The sequence below is a fragment of the Phascolarctos cinereus genome, unplaced genomic scaffold, assembly GCF_003287225.1.
Source record: "Phascolarctos cinereus isolate Bilbo 61053 unplaced genomic scaffold, phaCin_HiC Scaffold_5;HRSCAF=322, whole genome shotgun sequence".
NCBI lineage: Eukaryota > Metazoa > Chordata > Mammalia > Diprotodontia > Phascolarctidae > Phascolarctos > Phascolarctos cinereus.
This window is the reverse complement of record NW_027555958.1, coordinates 239016986-239030258: the sequence shown is the minus strand read 5'-3', so window position 1 is coordinate 239030258 and position 13273 is coordinate 239016986. Positions and strand designations below refer to the sequence as shown.

Below are 13273 nucleotides of genomic sequence, written 5' to 3'. Positions count from 1 at the left end.
AACAAAGAATTGAAAACAAAGTAGAGGTTCATTGATAGGGGAATGGCTAAATACATTTAAGAACGTGCATGCAATGGGGGAAGGGGAAATATTATCTCATTTGAGCCTCAAAACAACACTGGCAGGTAAGTCTCACTAGGATCCTCATTTAACAACTGAAGAAACTGAGGCAGACAGCTGTTAAAACGACTGGCCCATCACACAGTATCTGAGGCTGGATCTGAACTCAGATCTTCCTGACTCCAGACCTGGCACTCTTCCACTGCGCCGCCTAGCGGCCTTGCACAGGAGGGGGAAGAAGTGGGTGGGCATTCTGTGTAAGGAGAACATTAGCATGCCAAGCAGGCGGCCTGCCAACTCCTTGAAGCCGGGAGGGAGATGGCGGGAGAATCTGTTACGGGACGGGAGGGGCCCGTCAAGGTCCCCGCTGACGTTATCACGCGGCGCCGCAGCCGGGCCGGGTACGTGACGTCACCCCGCGACGGGGGCGGCTTTTGTGAGGAAACGAAACTGGGGCCGAGCGACGGCGACGGCTGCGGCGGCGGCGGCGCGATCTGGCGGCCTGACGCCCCTTCCCCCTCTCCCCTCCCCGGCAGCTCGCCCCCACCCCGCAGCGTGAGTGCCGGAGCGCGGGCGCGGGCGCGGCCAGGGCGGGAGGGCGTCGGGGCGGGCTCGGCTTCGCCTCCTGGCTCCCCGCGGCCCGCCTGAGGCCCGGCTCCCCGACCCGCCCCGGCCGCCCGGGCACGGTGCCCGCCTTCTGCTCTCCCTTCGGCTTCCCGTCCTCCTCCTCCTCCTTCTGGGCCCCTCCCCCCTGCTCCCCCTTGTGCCCCCTCTTCCCTCCTGCTCCCTCTCCCTCTCCACCTCGGGCCCCCTCCCTCCGTTCCTCACACCTGGTGCCCTCCACCGTGCTCCCCCTGGGGTTCCCCCTTCCCTCCTGTTCCCTCGCCCTCCCTCCTCCCGGCCCTGTCTCTCCTCCTCCTGCTCCCCCTTTTCCTCCCTGGCCCCCTCTCCAGTGACCCTCTTCCCCTCCTGTTTCTTCTTCTAATCCTCCTCTTTCTGGCTTCCCTCTCCTCCCACTCTATTATTCCTCCCCTCTCCTTGCTTTCTCTTCCCCAGTGTTTCTCACTTAGCTCTACCCTCCCTTTATTACAGAGGCCCTCCTCTGCCCCTGGCAGCACCTCTCTTCACCCTCAGTCAGCTAGCCTTCCCAGGGCCTCTTGCCTTCACATTTGATGCTCTGCTTCGAAGATGGAAGAGCATCTTTTTTTCCTCTTGCACATTCTTTTGGGGATGGGTGGGTGGGAAAGGGGTTGGGAAATAGGGTCCAAGTGGAAACTTAAGGTTTTCCATAGGAGTTGATTTTGAACATTCTGGTACAGAAGTTGGAATTGAGAGCCCCTTTTATCCACTCAGGTAGACTGTGATAGAACAATTCTCATACATTTTGTTTTTGCTTTTTCCTATCTGGGCCTCTGATCCCTCATCTGTAGAGTGAGAAGATTGGACAAAATGACCACCGAGCTCCCTTCCAGCTCTGACATTCTAGAATTTTAGGATTGCTCCTGTTGTACCCCTCCCCCCCCAATCTCCCCATCTAGATATGAAGCAGTTCTGTGCTCTTCTCTTTTCTCACAGCTGGAGCCCTTAGAGTTGGTTGAGAGGAGTTTCATCTCCTTAATGGCTCAAACCCTGACATCCTTTGGAGGTGCTGTGGGTACAGTATCATTGTGAGGATTATCCCCAATTACTACACTCCTCCCATAGCTCCATCCTTTAGGATTTAGGGTGACTCCTGTCCAGTATTGACCCTTCTTACTACTCATCTCAGGCATAGTTTCTGCTTGCTGCTCCCCCCCCCCCCCCCCGCCAATCTATGTCATGGAAGTGGAAAGATGGAGGTGTCATATCTAGAAGGGGATGAAACTGTAACTGGCTAGCCTTAGGGGGAGAGAGACAGTAAGGTAAATTGATCCAGGGCTCTAGGAGGTGACATTGGTGAAGGTGACAGCAGATTGGAGTCTGTCACTGCTTCCAAATGTGATATGTATTGTGTCCAAGACCTGTAGCCCCAGTTGGCCCCTGCCCTTTGCGGTTGCCAAGTCTGGAGCTTTCTTGGCTTTATGTCTGCTTCTTCAGTTTCCTTTTTTCCATCTGACTGTGCTGTGTGGAAGGCTTTCTAGAATACCAGGGATCTGTGGACAACAATTTGTTAGACTTGATATCCTCTTCAATAAAGATGATCATTCTGTTAAGATATTTAGGTGTCATTGCTCCCTTTTATGCTCTGATATTTTTTCCTTTAGTACCTAACTCTGTAAATAAATGATAGTGGCTTGATGTGTGCTTATTTCCATTTTCCTAGCCATTTGTGTACCATGGCTGTGTGCCAACCTCATGTCCAGAGAACTTGCTTTCTATACCATTGGCATTCAACCAACCAACCAGTGGATAGAATGCTGCTGTGACTGTCAGAAAAGTTTCCTTACTCTTCTGTATGCTTAAGCTTATGTTGAAAGAAGCCAAAAATCAGTTGTCAGTAGTAAAAATAACAGTGATTATCCAATTGTTTTTGCAGACCCCTTGCTGTTAGTAGATGTAAATTTGTCTTTGTCATCACCCATCCCAACAGATTGCATCCTAATGTATCATTATTGTGTTCAAAAGTACGAAAAGATATGAACTCTCAATGTGAATTAGTGACCACTAGGAGATGGGGAGTTAATGTGTAATTGTTTGGCATTGTCCTTACAGTCACTTCTGGGTTTTTTTTTTTTTGGTGTCTGAGGCCATATTTGAACTCAGGTCCTCCTGAATCCAGGGCCGGTGCTCTATGCACTGCACCACCTAACTGCCCCATTCTATGTTGCATTTTAAAACACATACACAAAACTAATAATTGCTAATGAGAACCAGAACCTGGCTGGCATTTTCTGAGGCTCATTCCAAAAGGTCATTGGAGTGCTGGCTTTGGAAGATGATCAGAAATGTCAGATTCTATTCCTTACGTGGTTTATGTGTTTGTGCCCCCAAACTTTATCACCTTCTATTCATGTGGTTTTGAACCAGAGGGAGTTAACTGCCATTTGTGGTTGCAGTGACAATGAAGAGAAGAGGCGAAGGAGAGTTCAGCAGCCCCCAGAAGAAGCAGAAGAAAAGAGCTGCTGAGCTGGGCTTGACCCTCAGTTCCACATCAGATGAGGAACCCCCTCCTTTTGGCAATCATGGCCCACAAGGTAAGGCTCCCAACATAATGTGAAGCCTGGCCATTGGGAATGCTGATGGCTGAGCACTGGAAAATCTGCAGCCTGTTATCCCTGGTGCAAAACGGGGCCAGTTCGGAGGTAGACTTCCTTTTCCTGCTGCCATTGCTCTGATTGAAATATGGCACTACCTGTAGGTCTGAGTTGAAAGGTCTTCCAAGAATTATCTCCATTCTATAGGTAGTTCTGTTAGTTTCTAATTGGGACACTCTTTTGCTTTCTTGAACCTCCTCAAGATGGTGATGAGCGATGAGTATTATTGTGTGTAAAACTAGGCCTTAGTAGGTGTTGATGATCCTGGGGAGAGGGAGATGGTTAGCTTCAGGGATCTGGCATCATTGCTTTCAGCTTTTAACATGTACTTAACTCATTTCCCCCGTAGCTACAGTTAAAAGCAGTAAATGGTATTGGAGCAGCACGGTATTCATTGTTTGCACTTAGTGCAAAGTGTCTCACTGATGTGGTTGGAATCACTCTCTTGCTTTGTCCATTTTTAGGGTTGTCTGGATATATCTCAAATACCAAACAAATTAGGAAATTCATTTGCATTTGATTTCACTTGCCAATAGCTTCATGTTTTGGATCCTTTCCTGAATCACTGGTGAACTGGAATGAAACTTGGGAACAGATTGGTGACCAAAAGGGTGTGATGCACCAGTGGAGAGTGGTGGAAGATACAGTTTACTAACAAGTGGTAGGCCAATTGAGGGGCACTTTTAACGTCAGATGTTACTGAGAAGCTGGTCCAGAGAGGAGAAACTTGACAGGCGGTAAAAATAATAAAGCAGTTGGTGTGGCTATAGTCCCGGCTAGGAGAGAGCGTTTCTCTTTTTTCTCTGTAATATGTATCAGCTAGATGTGTGTGCCATTTGTTCTATCAAGATAATTTCAGGATGAGTGAGAACAGGCTCTGTGTGTTGCAGCTGGCACTGATAAATGGGAAAGGAAAACTTCTTTGTGTTTCTTTGGTTTGTCCTATAGATGGTTTAGGAGATTAGGAAATTTTGCCTCTTTCCCAGAAGTTAGTGATGATGTTCAGATTTACTGAATTTGGGAGGAAGACAGAAGGGGCCATAATCCAGGTTGGCACAGTGCTGAAGCATAGCTGATTCTGGGCAGAGCATGGATGATTGTTACAGAGGTGGCAGTTTCCATTTTGATGCAGAAGACATGATTTTTCTGTTTATAATAAAGTTAAGGAACCTCTGTAAAATTTAAGGCTCTTGAAAATGTAATTGTCAAATAAGATTTTTTTTCCTTTCCTCTTTTTCAGTTTTTGTTGTTCAGTTGTTTCAGTTGTGTCCAACTCTTTGTGACCCCATTTGGGATTTTTTTGGCAAAGTTACTTTTCCTTTTCCAGCTCATTTTACAGATGAGGAACTGAGGTAAACAGGGTTAAGTGACTTTTCCCAGGTCACATAGCTAGTAAGTGTCTGAGGCTGGATTTGAATTCAGGAAGATGAGTCTTCCTGACTTCAGGTCTGGCACTCTATCCACTGCGCCACTTAGCTACCCCTTCTCAATTTTACTCAGTAGATTTAGACTTCTAGGAAATAATGTCTTGTTCTGCAGACCTGAATGGAATCTTCCGTGTGTGTGTGTGTGTGTGTGTGTGTGTGTGTGTGTGTGTGTGTAAATAAAATCTATCTAAAGGCTAATTAATGGGGCAGGTGTTGGGGCCCTTTCCAGCAGGCCTAGAGCCACTAGTTAGCTGCTTCATTTGCAGAAAACAAGAGTCGGTGCCAAAACCCTTTTACTAGAGAAATGAAAATCAAAAAAGAAAAGGTGTGTCCCAAAATGCACCATGCCAAGCACTCTTTCCATTTCTTAAGGAAGTCTTAGTTCTCTGCTGTTGCACTTGGAGAAATGAAAATCACATGAGTGATATAGCCTGGCCCCTCACAGGAGAAGAAATAACACAGCAGTACCTTTCTCCAGAAAGTCTCAAGTGTTTAATACACCTCACCTTTCCCCACAAATCAATCTTTATCTGTGTTTAAGATTGTATCACATATTGACTTTGAAGGTTCGTCTTTTTTTTTTTAAATTTTCTTAAATTTTTAGGCAGTTGGGGCTAAGTGACTTGCCCGAAGTCACATAGCTAGTAAGTGTGAAGTGTTTGATCTGAGGTCCGATTTGAACTCCTGACTTCAGGGCCGGTACTCTATCCACTGCACCACCTAGCTGTCTGAAGGTTCGTCTTTTACATTCCACTATATTCTGTGGCCTCACAATGTTCTCTGGAAATCGCACATCTCATCTTCTATGTGGTGGTGTGCATTTAGGTGTGCACATAGGACATTTACACAAATTTATGTATCAAACCCAGCCCTTCTGCTAGCTCCACCTCGACATGCTATTTAGGCATATAAGTATTTGAGGGATGCTCTTTGCTGACAGCAGTGAGGAAAGTATAGATTTTTGCCATTTTTTTTCCTGTCCAGAATAATTTGTTGTTGTTTCCCAAAATCGACATAGTTTTAAACTATATTGAGATTAATTTTTTAATCAACTTATTTACATAATGATAATAATGAAGCAGCTGTAGTACCAGGTTAGCGTTTACTCTCTGGCAAAGGACATAATGATAGAAAGAGAGAGCTCTGTCTATCTGAAGTGTTAACTTCTAGACCCCTGAGGTGTCTAGGACATTTAAGACATTTTCAAGAGTATGACCTCTTGTAAATTTGCTTTGAAATAAAGTCCCTCTGGGGTAAAAATAAGAGAAATATACTTCATCTATATGAGGAAATTGTTCCCAAGACCTCTGAAACTCTGGCTCCTTTCTAGCAGTGTCCTTTCAATTGCACTCTTTCATCATGTCACTTGTTGAATATGGGCTTCTGTCTGTTCCATCTGTAGCAACTTCAGCTTATGATGGCATCTGCCACTTGCACCTGATAATCCCCTTCCTTCCCCCCTCCTTACCCCCAATTAAATTTAGTTCCTTCCTAAGTGGATTTTTTGCCCTGGAACTATTGCTTTTCTGTCAGCCCAGATTCATGACCTTAATCAAAAACTTCCTTTATTGGTATCTGTTTAAATTGCTTTAATGAGATGCTATTTGTCTGGTGTATAGGAGAAATGGAGTCTTTGAGCAGGAATGACTGTACTCCATGATGATTGTAAGCTAGGATGTGACGTTTATTAAAATCCATAATTTGCTTCTTTCTGTCTGTGTGCTGTTCACCTTGGTGATTATTAAGTTGTAGGAGGAGTTGCCCTTTTCTTTGAGTTGTCACTGCAGTTTTTATTCCTGGGATTTCTGCCATCTTGCTCTGTTGCTCTGTGAAAGAACTTGCTAGGAGATCTCTGCCTCTACTTTAAAGTGAGCTTGTCTCTTTTTCCATAAAGCCCTAAGAGTTATGTTTTTTTTTCCAAGCAGAGGAGAAATGATCTTAAATGAAAATCCTAAATAATTTTCAAAACTCTCTGATAAGGTATAATAGATGAGCTTCTGGAGAGGTAGATGGGCCTGCTAACTAGCTCTGGCAAGTTCTTAACAAAATTAATGATTTTAATAGATTAACACTTATCACACCTGTTAATTTATATCCTTGTTACAGAATCGTCTGTTCAAAGTGTTTGCTTAATTCTTATCAAATCTGGTGGACGTGACATTTGTCTTCCTTTCCTTCAGTTCCTGTGATTTGCAAATGCTTATTTTGCCTATTGTGCTAATTCCTGCGTAGCCCTAAGAACTCTGGAACACCTGTCTGTCTTGCTTGGCTTGACAATATCGTGCTTTGAGTTCGTTTTCTTTATTGTAGCACTTTGGTCAAGTACTTTTTCCAAAGCAGCATTCTCTGTTCAAGCACTATAATTTTTGGTGTCTGGTTGGCTTACTTGGTCATTGTGCTCTTCTTGCCAGGGGTAAATAGTAATGGCTTCCTTGTCTGGCATTGTAGTGGTGCTGTTTCAGGTCACTAACAGATTGGTGATGCTGCTCTTAGTAGTTAAGCTCCATTCTTGAGGGGCAGACAGACTATCAGCGATTCCTCTAGGTGTGGAAGTTTGTCTTTGGTCCTCTACGGTCCTATTCTCCAGATCTCACTAAGAAAACTGGTAAAGGTAGAGTCTGCTTTTGAGATGGTTGTTGCAGTGCCAAGATCATATTGAGTAAAATCCACAGGTATTTATTAAACAGCTCTTGTGTTTGGTACTCTTAGGGCACAAACTATCCTTATAGAATGTGTGTTTTAGTTGGGCAGTTGAGGTCTACGTGAAGTACATGGTGTAGTGGAAAAAGCATTGTCTTTGGAGTCAGAGAGCCTCGGCTTAAATCCTGCCTCTGCCATTTACTAACTGAGTGAACTTAGCCAATTCACTTAATCTCTCTGGACTTCAGTTCTCTCAGTCTATGAAATGATGTGGATGATGGTGTTAACTGCTTTTGTGTGCTTTTGGCAGGCTGATGAAACCTATAGACCCTTTCTTAAAATAATGTTTTTGGTTGTGCATAAAATGGAATTATAAAGGAAACTATTCTATTGAAATATAGGCACTTTCTTTGTGTAAGACATTTGCTAAATGCTAGGGACACAAAGAAAAGCAAAAGACCATCCCTGCTATCAAGCTCACAGTCTGGTGGAGGAGACAACATGGAAACAACTATTTACAAACAAGATCTGTACAGGATAAACTGGGTAAAGATAGACTAGTGTAAGAGAGAAGGCATTGAGATTAAGAGGACTGGAAAAGAACCTGCAGAAGGTGAGACTTTAGCTGAGATGTGAAGAAGCCAGGGAAGGTAGGAAGTAATAAGGAGGGAGAGCATTTGAGGCATGGGGAATAGCCAATGAAAATGCTTGGAGTCAGGAAATAAGAGTGTTGTGTTCTGAGGAATAGCCAGGGGGCCAGTTTTGATGGATTTTAGAGTACATAAGAGAAATTAGGTGTAACAAGACTGGAAAGGTAGGAAGGGTCCAAGTTTTAAAGGACTTTATAAGCCAAACAGAATATTTTTACATTAACCCTGGAAGCAGTAAGGCACCTGGGCTATTTTTCTGGCTTGTCCTCAGGATGACTCCATTGAATTGCAGGAGATAACATAATCATACCTGTGCTTTAGGAAGATCAATTTTTAAAAAATTATTTAGTATTTTATTTTCCCCAGTTACATGTAAAAATAATTTTTAACATTTGTTGTTAAAACTTTGAGTTCCAAATTCTCTCCCTTCCCCCTCCCTCCATTGAGAAGGCAAGCTATTCAGTATAGGTTATACATGTGTAGTCATGCAAAACATGTCCATATTAGTCACGTTGTGGAAGAAAATATAGACCAAAAAAAGCTTCAAGAAAAATAAAGTGAAAAAAGTATGCTTCAGTCTGTATTCAGACACCATCAGTTCTTTCTGGGGATGGATAGCATTTTTCATTATAAGTCCTTCAGAGTTGTCTTGGATTGTTGCGTTGCTGAGAATTGCTAAGTCATTCACAGCTAATCATCTTACAATATTGCTGTTACTTGTACACAGTACATTTCACTTTGCATCAGCCCATGCAAGTCTTTCCAGGTTTTTCTGAGTGCATCCTGCTCATCATTTCTTATAGCACAATGGTATTCCATCATAATCACATACTCCAATTTGTTCAGTCATTCCCTGATTGATAGGAAAATCAATTTGACAGCTGAGTGGAGGATGTATTGGAGTGGAGGGAGACCAACTGATAGGCTGTTAGAATAGTCCAGGTATGAGGGTGATGAGAGCCTGTAACCATGGTGGTAGCAGTGTCAGAGGAGGAGAAGGAGGAGTATATTAGAGTTGTTATGAAGGTAGAAACAAAACTTGACCACTTGATTAGACGTGGGGAGTGAGAGGGAGTGAAGAGTTGAGTATGACACCTAGGTTTTGAGCCTGCATGCCTAGAAGGATGGTGATACCCTCAGTAGTAATCAAGAAGTTAGGAAGAGGGGAATGTTTTGGGAGAAAGACAGTGAATTAAATTTTGACATGTTGAGTTTAAGATGTCTATGAGACATCCAGTTCTAGATGTCTAGAACAGTTGGAGATGTAAAGCTGGAGACAAGACTAGACAAGTAGATCTTAGAGTCATCTGCATAGAAATAACTGAAACTTTAGGAATTGATGAGATCACCAAGTGAAGTAGTATATAGAGAGAAGAGGGTCCAAAACAGAGCTGTGGGGTAGTCCCACTGTTACTGGGCATGATATGGATGAAGACCCAACAGAGGAGACAAGAACTGTCAGATAGGAGGAGAACCGGGAGAGAACAGCATCACACAAACCTAGAGAGAAGAGTGTATCAAGAAGAGGGTGTTTGAAGAAGCTGCAAAGAGAGGTCAAGAAGGATGAGGATTGGGAACAGGCCATTAGATTTGGCAATTAAGAGATCATTAGTAACTTTGGAGAGAGTAGGTTCAATTGGATGATAGATTGGCAGTCAGACTGTAGGGAGTTAAGAGAGAGAGAGGAGAGGAAATAAAGGTACCTATTGTAGATGGTCAAATGCTGTAGAGAGGTCAAGAAGGATAATAGTCCTGGACTTGTAAGAAAAGATCTTTCACTGGATTTATGATTGAGATGGTAATAATACCTAACATTTATATATCAGTTTAAGTTTGCAAAGTGCTTTATGCATGTTTTTGATAACTTTGGAGAGGACAGTTTCAGTTCAGTGATAAGTATTGTGTTTGGAGTCAGATGACTTGAGTTCAAATACTAACTCTGGCACTTTAATAACTCTGTGACCTCAGGCAAGTCATTTCACCTCTCTGTCAGGTTTCCTCATGAGTAAAATAAGAGAATTGGACTTACGTAACCTAAGGCCCCTTCTAACTCTACAGTCCTCTGAGGGTGGAAACTGGGTGGCAAAGGGATGAAAAGTGAATGAGGGGAGAAGTGGAGCTAAAGAATATAGACAACTTTTTTTTTTTAGTTTGACTGAAAAATGGATAGAGAATATAGGATGATAGTTTGAGGGGCTGGTTGGGTCAAATTAAGGTTTTTTAAAGTTGGGGGACACTGGATATTTTCTAGGCAGCAGAGGAGCCAGTAGATTGAGAGAAATTGAAGATTAAAGGGACGATGATTGAATAGACAGAGTGGTGGAGAAAGATAGGAGGGGATTGGCCCAAGGGTAAAAGTAGAGGGGTTGGTCTTAGCTAGGAAGAGGGCTACTTCTTCATCAGGTACTGGAGTAAAGGAGAAAATAGAGGATGAAAGTTGTTGACTGAGTAGTTGTCATCGTTGTCTTTCTGGGCTACTTTTCTGGCTTGTCCTTAGGGATTACTCCATGCACAATTAAGATTGATGCCATTCATTACTAGGATTCAAGCTTTCAGTCCTTGTCTTCTAGCCCTTTGAGTCTTAAGACCCTAGATATTATAAAGAGAAGTGTTTCAAAGAGGCAATGTAAGTTAAATGACTGGTCACAGTGAGTGCTCGGTAAAAGCTGTCCAGATCTGACATTTTCTGCCGTGTTGCTAGCTAAGAATGTCATAGCACTTCTCCTTGGTGCTGGGTGAAACAAAAGAGAAACCACACGTGTGGACACTCATACATTGCCCAAGTTCCATGTGTGTAGTGACGTAGGGTAGACCTGTTTGTAGGAATAGGGGTTGCACTGTGTCTTCCTTTCCTTCTACCCCACCCCCTTAGGTCATTGATAAATGCTTGTTGATTTATTCTGCCTTCTCCACCTCACCCCCAAGCTGATTTAGTTTGTGGTGCCACCTGGCGGCCAGTGCAAGAATTTTGTTGACCGCACTTCCCTTAGCTGCCCCTGTATTTTCTTTGAAGGTAATCATGTATACATATCTTGTTTTTCACCCTTTCCCTCTATACACAGTTTTATGATTTAAGCTCTACTTATTCCACCTCAGGCAATTTCTTTTTTTTAGCCATCTTTTTTTTAATTTTTGTTTTACTTTTTAAATTAACAAACCTGTTTTCTCTCCCTACATTCTACCCCATTAAAAAAGAAAGAAAAACAAATTCCTTCATTGGCCAGATTAAAAAAATATAAATTTGTCTCATTCTGTACCCTGAGATCTATCACTTCTCTGCCAGTAGGTGATCCTCTGAAATTATGAATGATCATTGGGTTGATCATAGTTCTTTTACAGCTTTCAAAATTGTTTGTCTTTATAATGTTATTGTTATTGTATAAATTGTACTTAATTCTGATCATCTTCATCAGCATATAAGTCTTCAAAAATGATTTTATAGTATTGATGTTTTAGTATAAATTATTCTTCTGATTTTGCTCATTTCACTCTGTTTCCATTTATGTTTTTCTATATCTCTTTGAAATCATGTATTTCCTCATTTCTGATAGCACAGTAGTATTCCATCTTATTTATGTGCCATAGTTTGTTCAGCCACTTTCAAATGGATGGGCGTCTCCTTATTCTCTAGTTTTTTGTCTTTACATAAAGAGCTACTCTAAATATTTTTGTACATATATTATCCTCTTTCCTTGATCTCTTGGTTATAGGTATAGCTGAGTTAAAAGGCATGCACTGGTTGGTAAATTTGCTTATAATTCCAGATTGCTTTGCATGTGAATGTACCCAGTCACAGGTCCGCCAATTTCTTTTTCACACAGACACATATCCCCTTTAATTAGGTTTTTTTTCCTAACTCTTTCCCTTTCCTTGGGAAAATATTTCATTACCTCCCAACTCCTCTTCTTTCATTTATGGATCAACAAAAATCCTTACATATGGCTTATAAGTTATAAAAGTGATGATATGCCTTTCCAGTTATAGGCAGTTATATAAAAGGAAAATGTTGTGTTTTAAAGTGAAGTTGGACATAACGAACAGCATTGTCATTCTCTAAAACCGCTGGTAATTCTGAGAAGTCCCTTTAAGCTTCTTAGTCTTTAACATCTATTCTAATTAAACCTATTTTTTCTTAAGCTTATTTGATTTGTGGAAAACTTTCTTTAAAAATTGCATTTCTTTCTGTTTTAATTACTTTATAGGGCTAGGAGAACTAGTACTGTGTACCTACACATTGTCTAAGAGTGATGGGGGGAGCACTGCAGCAGTGGGGAAGGGAGGGTCCTGGAGAGAAGGAGTTATTATTGCCTGTGTGTTCTTAGGCTCCAGGATGTAAGCAGGCCCTGCATGGTGAAATGATGCCTTCTTTTTGCATCATTCTGCTAGGCACTGAGGGGAGGCAACAGGTTTAAAAAAGAAAGGACCATATTTGTCCTTTCCTGCTGTGAATTGTAGACCTAGTAGGAAATGCAAAGGGTAAGAAATATGAAATGTTTTTGTGCTTTACCACTCCTCACTGGGGTATTGTGACTTGTTACAACCCATTTAGCTGTTTTTTTTTCTTCCAGTTATTAAACTTTTAAAAAAAATTTTCCTAACCACCTCCTCTTCTTCCTCTCTAACAAAACCTTTGTAACAAATATACACAGTTAAGCAAAGCAGATTTCCATGTTAACTGTGTCCAAAAATGTGTGTCTCATTCTGCATATTTAGTTTGTTACTTCTCTGTCAGGAAGTGGTTAGCATTCTATATCATTGGTCCTTTGAAACCGCAATTGATCATCGTATTGATCAGATTTCTTAAGTCTTTCGAAACTGCTCATTTAAAATTTTTTGTTATAAATTGTTCTCCTTATTCTGCTCCTCACTTTATATTATTTCATACCAGTCTTCCCAGGTTTTCTTTTTCACCCGTTTCTTATAGCACAATATCATTCCATTATATTCATCTATTATAATTTGTTTAGCTGTTCCCCAATCATTGACTATCCTCCAGTTCTTTGTCACTATAATAAAACTTGCTATAAATATTTTTTTATGTCAGACTTTTTCCTGTTAATTTACTATCTTTGGGATGTAGGCCTCAGTAGTATCAAAGAGGATGTACACAGTTTAGAGACTTTTTGGATATGGTTTCAAATTGCTTTCCAGAGTAGTTGGACCAATTTACAGTTCCAATAGTACATCAGTGTGCCTATTTTCCTGAAGCCCTCCAGTTTTCCTGTTTTGTAAACTTTGCTAATCTGATGGATATGAGGTAGAA

The 13273-nt window shown here is 41.9% G+C and overlaps 1 protein-coding gene across 2 annotated transcripts in view; it reads left to right on the top strand.

Annotated features, from left to right (window-relative positions):
- Positions 1-483: 483 nt before the first annotated feature.
- CMTR1 (cap methyltransferase 1) overlaps positions 484-13273 on the top strand; it is a 51642-nt gene continuing 38852 nt past the window's right edge. The window contains exons 1-2 of one of the 2 annotated variants that reach the window (XM_078155392.1): positions 484-615; positions 3096-3233. In XM_078155392.1, the coding sequence (XP_078011518.1) occupies positions 3101-3233 (133 nt within the window). In that variant the 5' untranslated portion in view covers positions 484-615; positions 3096-3100. The remainder of the gene's footprint in view (positions 616-3095; positions 3234-13273) is intronic. The other variant, XM_020999634.2, reaches the window with a different exon arrangement.